The 16,722-nt window shown below is 44.8% G+C and overlaps 2 protein-coding genes across 3 annotated transcripts; one reads left to right on the top strand and one right to left on the bottom strand.

Moving 5' to 3' along the window:
- Nucleotides 1-315: 315 nt before the first annotated feature.
- On the bottom strand, nucleotides 316-7,727 carry shisa2b (shisa family member 2b). Its single transcript, XM_080793587.1, has 2 exons — nucleotides 6,536-7,727; nucleotides 316-1,014 (listed from the first exon to the last, which is right to left on the bottom strand). The coding sequence occupies exons 1-2, from the start codon at nucleotides 6,837-6,839 to the stop codon at nucleotides 443-445; spliced, it is 876 nt and encodes a 291-aa protein (XP_080649713.1). The 5' UTR covers nucleotides 6,840-7,727; the 3' UTR covers nucleotides 316-442.
- Nucleotides 7,728-8,557: 830 nt separating this feature from the next.
- Nucleotides 8,558-16,210, top strand: spice1 (spindle and centriole associated protein 1; the record flags this gene model as incomplete). 2 transcript variants are annotated; one of them, XM_080793678.1, is made up of 17 exons in its annotated part: nucleotides 8,558-8,656; nucleotides 9,078-9,125; nucleotides 9,248-9,388; nucleotides 9,739-9,841; nucleotides 10,265-10,383; nucleotides 10,547-10,629; nucleotides 10,736-10,878; nucleotides 11,293-11,418; nucleotides 11,577-11,851; nucleotides 12,233-12,364; nucleotides 12,546-12,663; nucleotides 12,879-12,995; nucleotides 13,788-14,494; nucleotides 15,108-15,297; nucleotides 15,683-15,761; nucleotides 15,870-15,936; nucleotides 16,089-16,210. In XM_080793678.1, 17 exons carry the CDS (start codon nucleotides 8,558-8,560, stop codon nucleotides 16,146-16,148), a joined length of 2,607 nt encoding a protein of 868 aa, XP_080649804.1. In that variant the 3' UTR covers nucleotides 16,149-16,210. The 2 variants fall into 2 exon arrangements, with proteins under 2 accessions (XP_080649804.1, XP_080649805.1); XM_080793679.1 differs by having other exon boundaries at nucleotides 16,092-16,191.
- Between the last annotated feature and the right edge of the window lie 512 nt (nucleotides 16,211-16,722).

Raw genomic sequence — 16,722 nt, 5'->3', positions numbered from 1 at the left:
AAATGCACAAAGTTCTCACTCAGACACAGGCACAGTTCTCTCAGAGAATCATGGGCTGCACTGAGCTGTGCAGCATTACCCATCAGCAATGTAGCAGTGTCTTTGTATTACTAAGACAGCAAATTTGATACGCATCTGTCTCGTACTCCTATCTTCAGGCCGGGCTCGGCTCACGCCATTTCCCAAGAGATCACATGACACACCATCCACAGACACATCACACAATAGCGCGGCCGGCCACCGCTGCCAGCAAGGCTTTTACGAGTCCTTCATGTGAGCCTGACTCCATGTCATTGCTTTTTCCACTCTGGCATGAGAACCCACATCCCACCCCACCACCCCCTCCATCCCCAACCTCCCCCACAAGGGTCTCTGGCACGGTCCTCACAGGTTTACACTTCACATGTTCAAGTTCTTCCTGAGCCTTTTGGCGACGGCAAGCTCACACCGTCACCGGGGGGTGTTTCAGCTGCTGCTCACTGCAGGCCACACTGGTGGGGGGAGGGTAGGGGGACTGAATGGGTCTGTAGCCCCCTTGGGTGGGGTCCATGTAGGTCGGGGCGCCGGTGACGGGGTGGGCGTAGCCGATGAACTGGGGGTGCATGAACTGTCCCTGGTGTTGCATGATCTGCGTGGCCTGCTGGCAGTTGAGCACGGAGAAGTTAGTGGGCATGTTGACGAAGACGCTGCCCTCCGGCGGCTGGCAGTAGGCCGCCTGGGCGCGCATCATGGGCGGAGGCACCGGCCGGGTGTTGGCGGTCGGGACGGAGGAGCTGGAGGACGTGGCCGTGCTGGACTGTCGCGAGGAGGAGCCTCTGGAGGTGCTCGCCATCATGGGGATGGTCTCCAGGAGGCGCCCGCCGCCGCCGGAGCCGCCCCCTGCCCCGCCCCCACCTGACGACAGCTCCTGTTTGGGCCGGAGGCAGCGGCAGCAGCACACAGCGACCACGGATCCCACCAGGACAAACGCCACGAACACCGAGCCCACAATCAGGAAGGGCACATAAACGGGCACTGCAGAGAGAGAGAGGGAGAAAGAGAGGATTGATTGATTGATTGATTGATTGATTGATTCGATTAATCAAATACTAAATTAGTTGACAACTAATTGAATAGCCAATTTGATTGCGATTAATGGATTAATCGTTGCAGCCCTAACACACACACACACACACACAGACACACACACGCACGCGCGCACACGCACACACACACACACACACACACACACACACACACACACACACACACACACACACACACTCATATCTTGTGTAAGTGCCGGTGACACTTGGTTTTAACTTCAATGTTTTCTTTAGTTTGAAGTTAATTTGTTATTTACCTTGCTCATTCTGGTTTACCTTTATTTTGACACTTCCTGTTACCAACACATATCTAGCTGAAGCCCGTTAGCTTCACTCAAATCAGAACCACTCACCACACTCAGCCAGAGTGACAGGGAGAGATGCAGTGTTTCTAGCAGCAGAGCCACATGGTATGTTATGTTTGCAACTTCATGTTTGCCCAGTTGACTCGACATTATTGAAATGTTTGTAGCTTCAGTATACAATATGTGGACCGTTTACCCACAGTGTCCATCACAGTACTGATTGTTTGGTGACACAGTGCCTGTTTGCTGTGCTTCCTGTGTGAAGCTCAAGGTGGCCTTCCAGCCCTTAGCACCCTCGATAAGCGGAGTGAGGTACAGCAGTGTTTGTTTGTTTCATTTGAGTTCATGATTTAATTTATGGTCTATTGTATTTTGTTGTGGTATTTCGTTTGGTCTCTGGTATCTTGGTTATGGTGCTTAGTTATTGTATCACTGCATTATTTATAATTGACCTTTAAATGAACATTTTTATTGTTTATCGCATACTGAAGTGATGAATCTAATGCACTGCTTTATTGTGAGCGAAACTATGATTATTGTGGTGAGTGAAACTATGAAATGTATGATTCTAAAAGTTCTAAATCTGATTATTTCACAATTCGAGGGCAGCTACATCTTGAATCTCATACGGTCAAAGCTCCCTCATGTGAATAGAGATTGGGTCAGACAGTGAAACAAAAGAATAGATGGAAGGGAGAAAGAAAGAGAGCGGTAGAGAGGCAGACTAAAAGGGGGCTCCCAGGGGGCCCCAGGCTCTCATTAGCAGTTATTAACTTTGTTTTGATCAGCTCTAATCCCTGCACCCTGCTGTGACCCCACCATTCACCTTTCTTTCCGACCCTGCACCTCTGTGTGTCTCTGTGTGCATTGCGTGTGTGTGTGTGTGTGACGTGTGTGTGTGTGTGTGTGTGTGTGTGTGTGTGTGTGTGTGTGTGTGTGTGTGTGCATGCATGCACGCACACGCGTGTGCCTGTTTGTTTCTTAATAAAAGCCATGTCGCCAGAACTGATAACTGTGAACTTTTGTGTGTTAAATTGACTCAGATGAACCCGTGGTATGCGTTCAATTTTACTCTCTCAGAATTAATTTAACACTTGTTTCTGTTATGCAATGCTTGACTGAGAGGCCTGATTCTCAAGGACTTTAGTGACAGTTTTAGTTGATTTTCTCTCACATGATTCCATTATAATCAGCATGTAATGTGCACACAGTTTCCCTGCTGTTACTCTCCCTTCTGCTCAATTGAGGCCAGAATCATTCTTGTTTTTCATGTATTTGTCTATTTAACATGTCTGGACAATACAATACAAGACCTGCCAACTAACCCTAACCCTAACTGGAAAAGAATGCAAAGAAAGTATCAGTGATAAAACAACTCCTACATTATCTTATCTTTCTTGTGGAGCTTTTGACCAAAACGTGAATGTTCAGAGAGAAGTCCGATAGCAGTAACAGGGTGACACACACACACACACACACACACACACACACACACACACACACCTATGAAGTACAATAATGCACATGTTATATTAGAAGGTATTTGTTCAGAATAATTGTTTGTCTTTACTTTCTATATACCAGTGCAAGTCTAACAAGTGTAACCATAAACCTGAGAGGTGGCAACTTGCACTGCTCTTTGAAACAAACATGGCCTAAGGAAACTTTTCAGTAGGCTTGGGAATAGTAGTGAACACATACATGCAGTAGTATACAGTGCACTGTGTAAGAGCAAAAACATTGCTCCAAAGCTGTATCCTTTCCATATGGCAAAGCACTAAATCAAAGTGACAAAAGACTTAGTCCTATGGCAATACAGGCATTGACATCAACAACATGAGACCATGACCCATTTTCTTCTTATTGAAAAGCAGTGGTGTCAGCTTCAGACTCTAATGTACCTTACAGCCATGGTCTCGTAAACAGGTTTTAACAGGAGCCATTCCAATAAGACTGCTATGGTCAGGCAAGTTACAAGACCAGAAACATCCCGAAGAGACTTTTTCTGCCCCCTTTTCCTGCACTTGGATGAGGCCTGTACAATGCCAAATCCTGAGTGTTCATTTAACTCTGAGTGTAAAATTTGACCCATAATGTTGGTCCACAGTTAAAATGTTCCAGAATGGAACAAGGAAAACCAGTCCCACCATATTCATGTCAAAATCTTCATTTACACACAGGCACACAAATGCACACATTCTTGTACTTGTACTGCTATATTTTTGTGAGCACTTTTGACTGATATTGATTCTTCATTCTGCACTTATTCCTTAACTTCTAACCCTGACATTAATCGTAAATCTAACCCTAACCCTAAAGCAGCTTCTTAAAAAGTAAGGAGGACCAGAAAAGCTTGCAACATAACTATCTCTGATGGTGGCAGAGATGATGTTTTTGCCCTTGTCTGTGAGTTTGTTGTTCTGGAATTAATCTTGTGAACTGCTGGACCATACTCTTTGGGCACGCTGCCAGTAGGCCAAAGAAAACACTCACCAAATACTTCTCTAATCCGTTAATAGAGGGTATGCGTGTGACATCATCATCATCATACCCGGAAGTTATGTGGGAGCGCCTACTGAGTGTCAAAAAACTACTTTCATGGCCTTGACAGCCCATTTAATGCAATCAGAATCATTACATTTGCCACTCGATTTGCCACTGCATACGCTCTATAAAAAATAGTTATTTAAGATTTTTTGTGCATGCATTACCCCCGCCCTCTGGAGTAGTCCTTCTTCATAGGAAGAAGTGGCCAGTGAGACCCATTCGGAAGTTCTTCAATCGGCTATGGTCCGTGTTTTCGGGACCGGGTTAACTGTATATTTTAACAGCAGTTTTACAATTCCTCATAGACACACACAGTGATCGACACACACAACACACATGGATGACTATGACACACACACAAGCCGTATGCAGCTTTGTTTACAATTTTTAAAATTCTAATATGCCTAGACTTTATTTGTACAACATTCACGCTTTTGTTTAGCTTGTTTTTATTTCACACTTCCTTTGGCACTGCTGGAAAAGTGGAAATGTATTCTTTCCCATGCCAATAAAAACCCATTTCAATTGAATTTACCAGTAAATTGAATTGTGTGTGTGTGTGTGTGTGTGTGTGTGTGAGAGAGAGAGAGAGAGAGAGAGAGAGAGAGAGAGAGAGAGAGAGAGAGAGAGAGAGAGACTTAATGCAATCAGAACAGCTGCACATGCCAGGAGTTTTACACCTGTGTATAGTCTAATAGTCTACAACAAGAGGATGGTCTGCTATTAGATGCTGTCCATTCCAACAAGAAAGTTGAAGCACTGAATCAAGTAAGAACACAGTTAATTTGCAAGCTTTGTTTTAAAAGCAAGGGCTGGTGGTTACCTGTGCTCTATGGAGCTCTATGGAGCGTACTTTTCTAGTTTGTTTTAATTTTGTGCTATCAATGATTGGCATAACCATTTTCTTTAAACAGTGAGTGGACATACATCTTATGTTGGAACAAAACACTGCTATTGTTCCCTGTCACTCTTCCACACCTGTTGCTGGAACTGAGCTATGGCAGCCATCAGCCCCCTCCCCTAAGCTCTTGTTTTGGGCATAATCTTTGTGGCTGGCTGGGCTTTCTCGTCTCCTAGAGCTATCCCATGGGCATTCTCCTGTTCCTAAACACCACATGCTTCTTTATGTTGAATGCATTAATAATTTCCTGTCCGTTATGCATTTGACATTACTGTGTGTATCTTGCACAGATGATTAATAGGCTGCCATCTGGATGACAAATGAATTAAGTGCACAAACCGGGCCTTGCACGACAAAGCGCTTCCTTTTTTGTCCTAAAGGGAGAAAATTCCTGCTTTTCTTTACATTATTTTGGCTGTTTGCCATTTGTATGAAAATGTATACTGCTTCCTGGGGCGATAAGGCAGGATTGTTTGAGAAAATGACAGGTTATAGTTGGAGGGAAAGATGCTGTCCAGAAGAAGTCAAGTCCCCCACAGACACTTTAAGTAGGCCACTAGGCCTACTATTTTCATTGTTGTGTATAATTTGCTCCATTTTCATGTGACCTCATAGGCCTATATGCATATTTTTCCTATAGAATAAATGCAGCTTTCCTGTATGTGTAAGTGTATAAAGGAGCAGTGATAAAATGTTAATTGGCCTACATTTTCAATACAATGAATACTAATTTGGGCTGTTATAATGAAACAATAGGTTAGATTAGATCTAGACATATGTCTGTTGTTTAGCTCAGTTAGGCAAACACGGGATTACTACACTTTGGGAACGAGTAGTAGGCCCCTAACTAATAATAGACTACACAGCCACATGTAAATTGCAGGTGGTCTATAGACTATATAGGAAGAACTTGTTGAAAATATATATCCCTATATAAACTCAGCAACATCAAATGACCAATGGGGCAGCGGGGAGAGGGGAGGATTACCATGGACCCTGCGGATGGAAATGGGAATCCACAGGTCTCTAGGAAATGATACATAACGCGATTTGTTATTATGAAGCGAGCTGTCAGCGCCGTCGCGGTCCACTGGCCAGGATCCGGTCAAGTCCAAACCTGATCCTCGTGGGGACAGTGCGATTTGAGCTCAGTCTCTGCAGTGTGGTGCCGCTAGAACAAACACAACTATTTATAACTGTGCACAGCACAATTTGCCATTTGTGAGTGAGTGGGGTGGGCAGTTAACTGGCTTGCTAGGGTGTCTGTACTGCTGTCTCCTCTGCAGCTGTCGTTGCCAACTGAGGCAGGGGAGCACATTTAAAAGATATCATGGAGATGAGCCAATTTAGTATTATAAATACAAAGTAGGCAGGTTCTCAAAGCAGCGGGCCCCTGCATTTTCTCTCTGCTATTTGCTATATCACATTTCAGCCCGTCCTGTCCATGCATGCGCGCCTTGGACATGGGATGGCCGATTGGCCAACCAACTGGTCACTTAAAAGTTATTAAGTTACTCATTTCCAATTAAATTTGTATGCAATCTAATTTAGAGAACAGGAGGGCTGCACCAAATTGACGCAAACAAGGCGTCTCAGTTTAGTTTTGGACATGGCGGTAGGCTATATATATGCGTATTGACACTTCGGGCCAACATATTTACATTTGGAAATGAAATTCCTTCCAGAACTGTAATTACCTGCCGCTGTATCCTTGTTCTCCTTGGTCTGTGTCCCCAGATCGGTGTCCTTCTTGTCATTGGTACAGGTCCCCTGGTCCAGCCGTGCGTTAGTGATGGGGCAGCAGTAGCGCAGGTCGCACTTCCCACAGCAGATGATCGCGTCCGCGCTATCAATCTTCTCCGGGCACTGGAAGCCCTCTCTCCACGCGCCCTGGTTGTCGTGCCAGCCGTGACAATACTCCCCACTGGCCTTCACGTCAATAATGACCAAGAGTAGAGTCACAATCACGGTGACAGACATCGGCAAACCGCCTCCCCACATCGTGGCCAGGGTGCCCGTGGCCGCGCACTGGCACACCAAGTGAAAGAGTGAGGCTTTCACTCCTCGGGTCTAACCTGGGGAATGGAACGATATGGAGGATCACCGCAATGAATGGGACAGGGGCGATAAAGAGAGAGATAAACAAAGCGCCTTAAAGCTGTCATTTGCTAGGAGAATTCCGTGCGTAATTCGGTAGATCCACGAATGCCAAGCGGCTCCTTCACGTGGGAAAATATCCAAAAGTTGCCAGAATGCTGTTATGTTGTCACGTGATCTTGTTGAAATACCCAAATTAATTATATATACTCCTACAGTCCTACTCTTTCTCTAATCTGTCTCTAATACTCCACTTGTGCGTCCACGAAACTCCGGTAAATCCAGTATCAGGAGGCTGAATTGAACTCTTCTGGCACGGAATCCATGTCTCCTCTTTATAGTGCACTCCTAAAATGACTATCCCCAGAGATGTAGGTAGCCCAATCCATACAGCCTAGTGAGCCTATACACACTCCTTTTGTCCACTGGCCCCCAGCCTTAAGTGCAAGTTAAAATGTCCAATTTATAAAACTTGGTCTGCATTGCTTGCTGGATGTAATAGAGAGACAAGTCAGACAACTTTGTCTTAGCCAATCTAGCCTAGAAAGAAGTAAGTATTCCTCCTGCATTTGCATCTGGGAGGCGTACTGCCGGTAGTTTCACACCTCGCTATATGAGGGTCTCTCCATTCCATTTAGGGTGAGTGAGTGAGTAGTAGCTACTAACAACGAGCCATCCCTGTAGTGTACAGTCTCGCGAGGCTATGGGAAGTAAAAAGAAAAGTAAACATCTTCTGCAATTTTCCCTCAAGAAGTCAAGCGGTTAGTAGTTGATGATCCGTCAGTCAGTCCCTCTGCCCTCAAGTAAGCCTGGGACCGAGGATACTCTGCCCTCCAATCCTGTCAGTACGTGTGTGTGTGTGTGTGTGTGTGTGTGTGTGTGTGTATGTGTGCGCGCGCGCGCGCATACGCGCATTTGGGTAACATCTCCTGTCTCTGTCTGTAGTCTGTTTCCTAAACCAACATTTCCTACACATTTTGTTTAAATTAACATTTCAAAAGATTATAATAATAATATATATATATATATATATATATATATCTCTTTTTTTTCAAGTCAAGACAAACATTAATTCAAAAGAAGTTCAATTTTTTTATGTAAACATTTAAAAAAATATATAATTATTTTCACTATTTTTGAAATACGCTAAATGTATGTTTTGGGTCGTCATGAGCTGAAAAGTGTGACAAAAGCGCCGCGCACACACACTACAAAGATTAAACTAACTGTGCCATCTAGTGGCCGTATCAAGCGTTACAGGTACATTCATTTCCCAGCATGCTCGACTGGTAAAGAGGCGTCCTTAGTAACAACAACACAGGAAGTGGCGCGCAACTGTTCAAAAGGGCTGCGACAAAAACAGTAAAACAGTAAGTACTACTAGCTTAATATTAACAGTGCCAGCATGCCAAGAACAAACAAGACTGTGTGTTATTTTACTAACGGATGCTAAATGTTTGCTCTCCTGTACTCGTATGTACACTACAGGCTACACATGTCCTGATGTATCTGACTGTCGTGACTGTTTAATATATTAACAAAACTAAATACGAGTTTATTTAAGTTATGAAAGTAAAGCAACGTCGAGTACCTAAGTACTTGTGTTTCATACTGTTTTGTAGATGTCGTTTGTGAGGTTTGGGGGGCGCTCACAACACAGTCAAGGGAAGAGGCCTGTTGCACGCCCCAAGAAGACAGGTGCCCCTCAGAGAGAATGGGTGGTGAGTGTTCACAGCCATATGGTGTCCACAACAGAAAGTTGTTGTTGTTGTTGTTGAAGGACGCCCAAATTGATTTATATATGGCGGACCCCCCCAAGAGACACACATTCCTGTTTCTGTAGCTTAAGCCGGGTCATACCGAAGACACAAAAAATCCCATGAGTCTCAGGGCAGACACTAGGCCACTGAGCTGCACAACAGATCTACAAACACCTCATATCGTGACTGAGCTCATAGCGTGTCTATTTTCAAAGAGCCAATGGTTTAAAGTTATTACACAGATTTTAATGCTTGCTAGATAGATGGATTTCTTTATTTTATTAATACTAATGTGTTACTAATATTGCTGGGGTCCCCGGGACCCCACTTTGAGAACCACTGAGAGAAATAAACAGAAACATTAGTTTTGCTTTGTTTTCAGAGCACTGTTAATGATCTCTCTGTGCACAAGCCGACACCTGAGGAGCTGGTAAGTTGCTTGATGATGTCTTTCCTTGCTCTATGAATGAATGGCCACCAACCAGTTGGGTGTGAGCAGCACTTAATTTCTTCGGTCAAATCAAATGTACGCTTATAAATATTCTCTTCCAGAGATATCGACACGAGAGTCACAAGTCTCATAACAGGGTTGTGGCCCAGTGGGAGCTGAAACAGAAGGCCATGAGACGCCAGCTCAGACACCCTGGGAGCCCGGCACCCCTGGACCATGCCAGTGCCAGCATCATCAGGGAGGTCTGTGAATTTCTGTGTGCTGGGTCGATGATGGCTCCTTTCACTTCCACACTTTTAGTTTTCAGTAGCTAAAATATGGAATTAAATATTTATATCTGGTATTAGTCGTTAGTAATGTCAGTTTACCAGTTATTTGCTGCAAGGACAGTACGTGTACTTGGCTTACAGTACGTGTAAGCCAAGGGTCAATACATTTTGACAATTTCCAGGTCTGTAAATGTATAGAAAAACTCCTAATGAGAAAGTCTGGGGTCTGGGATTTCATAATCTTTGTTACACCTAAATTAATGTACAATTTATAATTATGAACAGATGGTGATGTGAGATGGTGATGTGTTTTTCTTTTGTAGGTGTTCTCTGACCAGCTGCTGTTGCAAGATGTTTTGTCCCGTTCAGATAGAGCCATGGCCGTGGTCAAGGATCTCTTTGGAGACGCTCCTCGTCGGCAGACTGGTAGCATAATTAATTCCATTTTAGACAGGTTTAGTAGTTCCAAAAAGCATTGAACTACTTTCAGCCTATTGCCCTAACTTTGGATCTACATTAAAGCACACAACGCCTCACAATGTCTTGTGAGCTTGTCGATCAGTTATCTTCTCCATTTGCCGGTCGGTACAACAAAGTACTTCATCTAAGGCTAAAGTGGTTCATGTGTCACGGCAGTTGAGATGGTGTCAACTCAACTGTCAAACAATCAATCTGTTACATTAATATGGTAAATTAAACAAGCATCTGCAAACTGCTTGACTCAGGTTTACACTGTCCATTGTAGTCTTCTGTTGGCTCCAATCTGGCAAGATTTATGTACTAGTATTGTATAGTACCATTTCACACTAAGTTACCATACAGTAAGTGAGTACATTTATTATTTTGCAGGCCACCCCAGCGTGACAATGGCTCCAGACTGTGACAATGACTCTGTACTGCCTGTAGTACAGAGACCAGATCCACCAACACCACTGTCTCTTCTCAGCCAGTCCATGATGGACCAGCAGGTGTGTTTCAGTGTTAACTTAGTTTGTACATTCCGTTTACCATATTCACCCAGTGGTCATTTGGCAAATTGGCCACAGTGTGATCATGATAAGTCAATTTTCTTTATATTTGCTTGAATATTGCTTTATTAATGTGCATTTGATACATTATTATTCCCTCCAGGCCCTTAATGAACTAGACGGTGCTGAGGAATACTACAGCGAAGAGGAGGCCCCTGCTGCTAGCCCCGTCTCTGTAGTACACAGGTAATAATGTGATCTTAAAGAAAGTTAAGATTTATTATACCAATGTAAAACCCTTCTGTTATGGCTCTGTTGTCCCTGCACTAAACCGCCCTGTTTTCACACGTAGAGCCAATCTACGGAAGATGAAGGCCAAGACTCCGGGAAGGCGGACACCACGACAGCGGGTCCAGTCCAGCTCTCGGCACCAGGGGATCAGAGATGGCGTTCCTGTGACTCCCTGTAGGTCAGGGAGAGCCCCCAATCCATCAGGTATAGGAGAAGAAAACAGAGTCGTAGGATGATGCCCCGTTATGCGACCTCAGAAGGGGCCCCTCAACTTATTTCTAACCTTATCCTCAGTAAAACAAGAGCACAATCCCCTATACTAGACTACAGATGTGAAGGATGACTTCGCCCATTTTCAACCTATCCATATCCTGTAATTTGTCCTCACTAATGCTCATAATAAAATGATACCATATTATATTGAGGACCAGTCATGTGAAGATTAGTTGAAATGGGTGAAGTCGTGCTTTAAATGAGGTAAAGAGTTTCCATGTAGTTTACTCTACTCCTTTACATTTTCTTTTTACTATATGTGGTAAACCCCATATCTTGATTGGTTTGAATTTAATATTCTGTCCTCCTCTAACACTCTACACACTTAACTGGTGGTTTCTGTAGCTCTAAACGCCACAGTGGCGGTCCAGCGAGTGCGGTCCAGACAGAGCCAGTCAGAAGAACACAGCGAGGACCTGTCCGCCCTGGTTACTAAAGTACTCAACTCTGAGCCCACTACCAACCAGCCAGGTTAGTGTCGGGATGAGAATCCTCACTCATTCAGAAAAATGTATAGTTTCTCCGGATTCAAATAAATATACATGGAACAAACGTTCAACATAATTATCTTCATTTCTCCTTTTCATTGGTGTGTACTGTGTGTGTACGTCTGTATGTGTCTTTCCCAGTTGGCAATAGTGGCCGTGCCAGTAGGACCAGTAATCTACGTGGTCCAGAAGCTTCAGGCCTTGACGGCTCTTCGCTAAGTTCTCTGAATGGGAACCAGTCCAGTCTGGGAATGTTGCAGACCATGCTGGGCCAGGTGGAGACCGAACTGGACTCACTAAGTCCCCAGGAATCTGACACAGCACCAGATCCACAGCCACACAGACCTCAAGGCCTCACTGGGTTCTCTGTAGCCCTGGTCTCCACTCTTGGGCGTCTGGTGCACCTACTGAAACAGGTGCAGTGGGAATCATGAGAAAACACATAATCAGCATGTCTTCATGGTTAAGCACCGTTTCCACTTTGGCACTGCCAACACCAATGCTGGATCATACTATACTTTCAATATTAGGTGACCTGATCTATAGTCTTTTACTTAACTGTTAACCTTCCGCAACGAGGCTTTACACTGGTGATCGTTCAGCATGTGATCTTGTGATGATTTGTCAACTACTGCTGATAACGGATACAGCGTATGACCCTCTCTACTTTCATCACACCCCTCACCCAGTGCAAATAATGGCTGGGTAATATGTGGTATTTGTGACATCATTATTGGTATTGGTGCCTCGCCTAAATTCCTCACTCTGCTCACTTTCTGCCTACAACATAATGTTAGAGGGAAGATGAGGTGAAGGGAGAGGCTCAGGAGAGGAGAAGACTGGAGCAGGAGGTGAGAGAGCAGCGGGGGCTGATAGACGCTCTCACTGCCGAGACTCTGACTCTGAGAGAGGAGAGCTTTGCCCTGCAGGTGAGCTTTAGCATGACACACAGCACACCGCACTGTATCACTGGTACAATGTGACAAAAATTATCTGTCTAATCTGGATGTCTGCGGTTGAACTTTGTATTGCTGAGACCTACCAACCAGAATGCATAGGAAGCACTGGGTTCACTTTGGATTTTGTGCGGGTGTTTTTGCCACTGTCCAGGCAGGGCTGCAGCAGCGGACGGCAGAGCTGGAACAGATGTTGGACACAGTGGTGCTGGCACTGGGAGGACTGGAACTGCCGGGAGCACCCAGGGACTACAGAACTCAACACTCTACAGGTTTTTTTTATCTCTTTATTTGACTACCGGTAATTTAAAAAAAACATACGGCTCCAATTTAAAGCCCCCGACAACCTGTTTCCACATGGTCCTGTGGCGTAAACAAGGTGATGGTGGTGTTAGTATTCTGATAAATGCTTTTTGTGTGTGCAACTGTGCATGTGTGCGTGCACATGCCTGTTGAGTAACTGGGGTGAAATGTGTGTTTTTCACAGACTGTCAACGTGGACTGCCTTTTTGCGAGCGAGATACAGAGCAAACACAAGTCCCTATATCTCCTGCAGTGCTGCTCTCCCCACCTCGACAAATGTACAACCAGCAACACAGCCCTGGTGAAGTCTCTCTCACTATAATCTGTTACTCTCCGAGTCCATTTGTTGACATCCATGTAAAACTCTTGAAATTCAAGAGCCCCCAATTTGATATGCATTAGGCTACAAACTACATCTAAATCTCTGGGACCTCATTCTACACTGTATAATCCTTTTAATTTAACTCTGAGAATGTACGAAATGATTTTTTTTGTAATGATTTTTCTTTATTAAAGTGTCATGCATCCAAGGAAGCCCAGCCCAAATGGACTTACAGAACACTTATATTTCATTTGACATAGATGAACCGACATGACAATTCACAAACAATGATAAAAGAAATACGTTAACCAACTTAAACTTCATACTGTACATGGCAGATTACATAAATACAACTTATGAAAATCTTAAAACGTGAATAACTCTTGATCTAAATCAATCCGTCCAATTCTAATCAAAGATTATGTTTTTGACGGACCATCGCGGTCCCGTCGCTAGTCGCGTTAGAATTTATCATACCTCCCGTTGTTGTCAATCACCTCGGGGGTGTTTTGGCTACATCTTAGATCTAGCTACTTCAGCTACATCCAAGATGGCGCCTGGTGCATCTCTAAATGTGCTCTGTTGCTGCAAATCGCTGGGCACTCTGATTTAATGGTCCTAAATACCCCCGGGCGTTCGTGGTGTTAACAGTTGTGCACTCACAGTTACATACCGGTACACATAAGGGCCAATTTGGACCCTTGGTGATCCCCAGACCATAAGTTGAAAACGAGTGATGTAAAGTAATCCACCCATTCTCTGTCCTCCCAGTGTTTCGACCTGTGCCTCTGCACCGGGACCTTCCGTTTCCTGCCGACACCAGGCGCTCCTATGAGGATGTCCGGGCGCTCAGCCCAGCCCCCAGCTTCTCCAGCTTGCCTCTCCCTGACCTCCCGTCCACTTCCGCCCTGCCCACCACCTCTGACCCTCTGCGTTCACAGCCCTCCCAAGAGGCCCTGCTGGCCCAGATCGCTCATCTGACCCAGCAAAACAACATGATCAGGGCCCAGGTGAACCAAGCCAATGTTGGTGGTTCTGGCATCAGAGGATCACCCAATAGCAACGCAGAGCGTAGAGGCTCTACCTCCCACAGCACAGTGAGAGTGACACCCCAAAGCTTTGGAGAGGTTAGGTCGGGACCCAGCAGCACGGGGAGAGTGACGCCCCAAAGCGTTGGAGAGGTTAGGTCGGGACCCAGCACCACAGTGAGCGTGACACCCCAAAGCTTTGGAGAGGTTAGGTCGGGACCCAGCAGCACGGGGAGAGTGACGCCCCAAAGCGTTGGAGAGGTTAGGTCGGGACCCAGCAGCACAGTGAGCGTGACACCCCAAAGCTTTGGAGAGGTTAGGTCGGCACCCAGCAGCACGGGGAGAGTGACGCCCCAAAGCGGTGGAGAGGTTCGTTCAGCGTCCAGCAGCACAGGGAGACAGACCCCCCAGCAGGTCCAGAATACCCACGGAGAACCTCCTACACAACAGGTGCAGTGTTGCTAGGAGGTGGAATGCGATAACCCTTGACAACATCCTGTCTGCTGTTTACAAAACCTGCAAATGTAAAAGAAAAATGTTTGCTGCTTATGTGGAGTCGTGTAGTTTGGTACAACAGCGGTACAAGTTACACCAAAGCCAAGCAGTATCGTGATGAGAATCTCTGTCTGGATTGAAATATATTTACATGAACAAAAACATTATCATTTCTCCTTTTCCCTGCTGTCAGCGGTTTTTCGAAACTTTAAATTTAAAATAATGTTTCTCAATCTTATGGAATTTCCTATAGGCTAGTTAGTTAACTAACTTAAACCTGCAGCTGTTTTTACTGATACAGTAGTTTGTGTAGTTTCCGAGGGCAATGGTTACAAACGGGAGGTTCACAAAGTTTGGACCGTTAAGAACAGAGGTGTCATACTGTATTTACCACTGAACTTTAATAAAATGTTTGCTGTGGAGTGGAATAGTTTGGTACAGCACTACAGTTTTCATACATACTGTAGGTTAGACCAAAGCCTCAATTGCTAGAAATCAGTCCTTTCAAATTATTTTGTGCATGTAGTATATTTCAGACCTGTGTCTGTGTCTGTGTCTTCTCATGCAGGCTTCAGTGCACGAAGCCCCCGGCATGAGCAGTGTGGAGCTGCGCCTCCTGGAGCTGAACAGGCAGAGTGCAGCAGCCAGGGGTCGACTGCTGGAGCTCATTGAGCAGCAGAGACATAGCAGCGGCTCAGCCAGGGTTTCGCCTTCCATCTCCCCCATCCCTCCCTCTGCCTTCAGTCCACACGCAGCAGGTAATGTGGATCAACCATTTGTGTTGTCGTCTGGGAGCCTGTTTGGTTGGCTGTCATGCCATGACGCCACCATGTCTTCTATGGAAGCATGTTGCGCAGTGAAAATAACCACACATTTTAAGTGGTCAAACTAGCAATATGTTCAGAAACATCTTCCATGACATCTTAATAGTCTTGGATATTTCATATAAAAGCAAAGGTTAAATCTCTGATTTATTCACCTGGTTGGCTGTATGTAAAATGGCAGTACCAATTTTACGAAAACATAATTTTACATATTGTGCGCTAGTGTGGCTGGGGGCTCATTTCACACTGGATCACAAATTGCACATTGAGACTTATAGCTGAATAAAAAAAAATCTTGCTTTGATCTGTGCATTCTCAGCTGGCGGAAGGAGTCCAGATGCTTGTATGCTGTTGCCTGCACAGGATTCCTTGTCACAGGCTAGTGGTGGTGGGAGACGGTAAGTGTGTGTCTGGTCTATGTTAACCATGGCCTGGGAACCAATTCACCACTGTCTGCACAGTCCACAGGAAGTTTTGCACTTGAAAACATTTTGGTTCCTACGCAGATCTGCTGGTAGTGAGGGGGCTTCACCAAGACTGGGAGATGAACCCAGGGGTAGCAGGACACAGCAGGTACATAAGTGTATATTGATTTTGCACCTGTCTAATATGTGTATCAGTGTATTTGCCGCTAAATTGATGCACCTTACGTCTAATCTCATGTACATACTGTAGTTTGTTTAGTTGAAGTTGAATGGAAAAACAAATGTTCCTTCTCTTCACAGCAGGCAGGCCAGCTGAGAGAACGAGAGGGATGGTTTGCATTGTCCACACATATGAGATAACGACACAAGCGATGGATTCAACCTGGGGAAACTTGATAATGTTACAGACTGATGTTTATTTTCTTTTTTTTATTGTGGTTTTAACCTATGCAATATTTTATGAATAAATTAAACATGCTTGATTTTTAAGAAGGAACTGCGTGGTTTCCGGTATGAGAAAAGAAAGTCTAGTTAGTACAAAAGGACCTCAAAGGGGCCAAGCTCCAAAGGTGTTTACAATCACCAGTGATGATGGAAGAAGTACTTATTACCCTATTGTAGAAATAGTCTGTTACAGGTACAAGTTCGGTATTGAAGATGTTCTTGAGTAAAAATACAAGTAGGATGCCTGAGGGCGAGCGACCTCGCCCTTTTCCCGTGCACACATCTGCCTCGTTGACGGCAGACTGCTGGGCGAGTTCTGGCGCTTTGGCATGGGGGGGTCAGATCAACATGGAATGAATTCTGTACTATCTATATGTACAAAAATAGGTAGCACTAGATTTCTTTACACTCTACGTGGCCATTTACCCTGTCATGTGATTAGGGCTCATGTCAATTTTCAACTTAAATTTTCACCTACTACTGAGTGACT

Source organism: Protomyctophum bolini, assembly GCF_963924005.1.
Source record: "Protomyctophum bolini genome assembly, chromosome: 21".
Taxonomy (NCBI): domain Eukaryota; kingdom Metazoa; phylum Chordata; class Actinopteri; order Myctophiformes; family Myctophidae; genus Protomyctophum; species Protomyctophum bolini.
Note: the sequence above shows the minus strand (reverse complement) of the source record. Positions and strands in the feature narration are given on the sequence as shown.

Excerpts from the sequence above, each read along its gene's own strand:
- shisa2b (XM_080793587.1), bottom strand. The coding sequence starts at position 6,839 with ATGTGGGGAGGCGGTTTGCCGATGTCTGTCACCGTGATTGTGACTCTA. Across the intron at positions 1,015-6,535 it reads GAACAAGGATACAGCGGCAG|TGCCCGTTTATGTGCCCTTC; the intron begins GTAATTACAGTT and ends CTCTCTCTGCAG.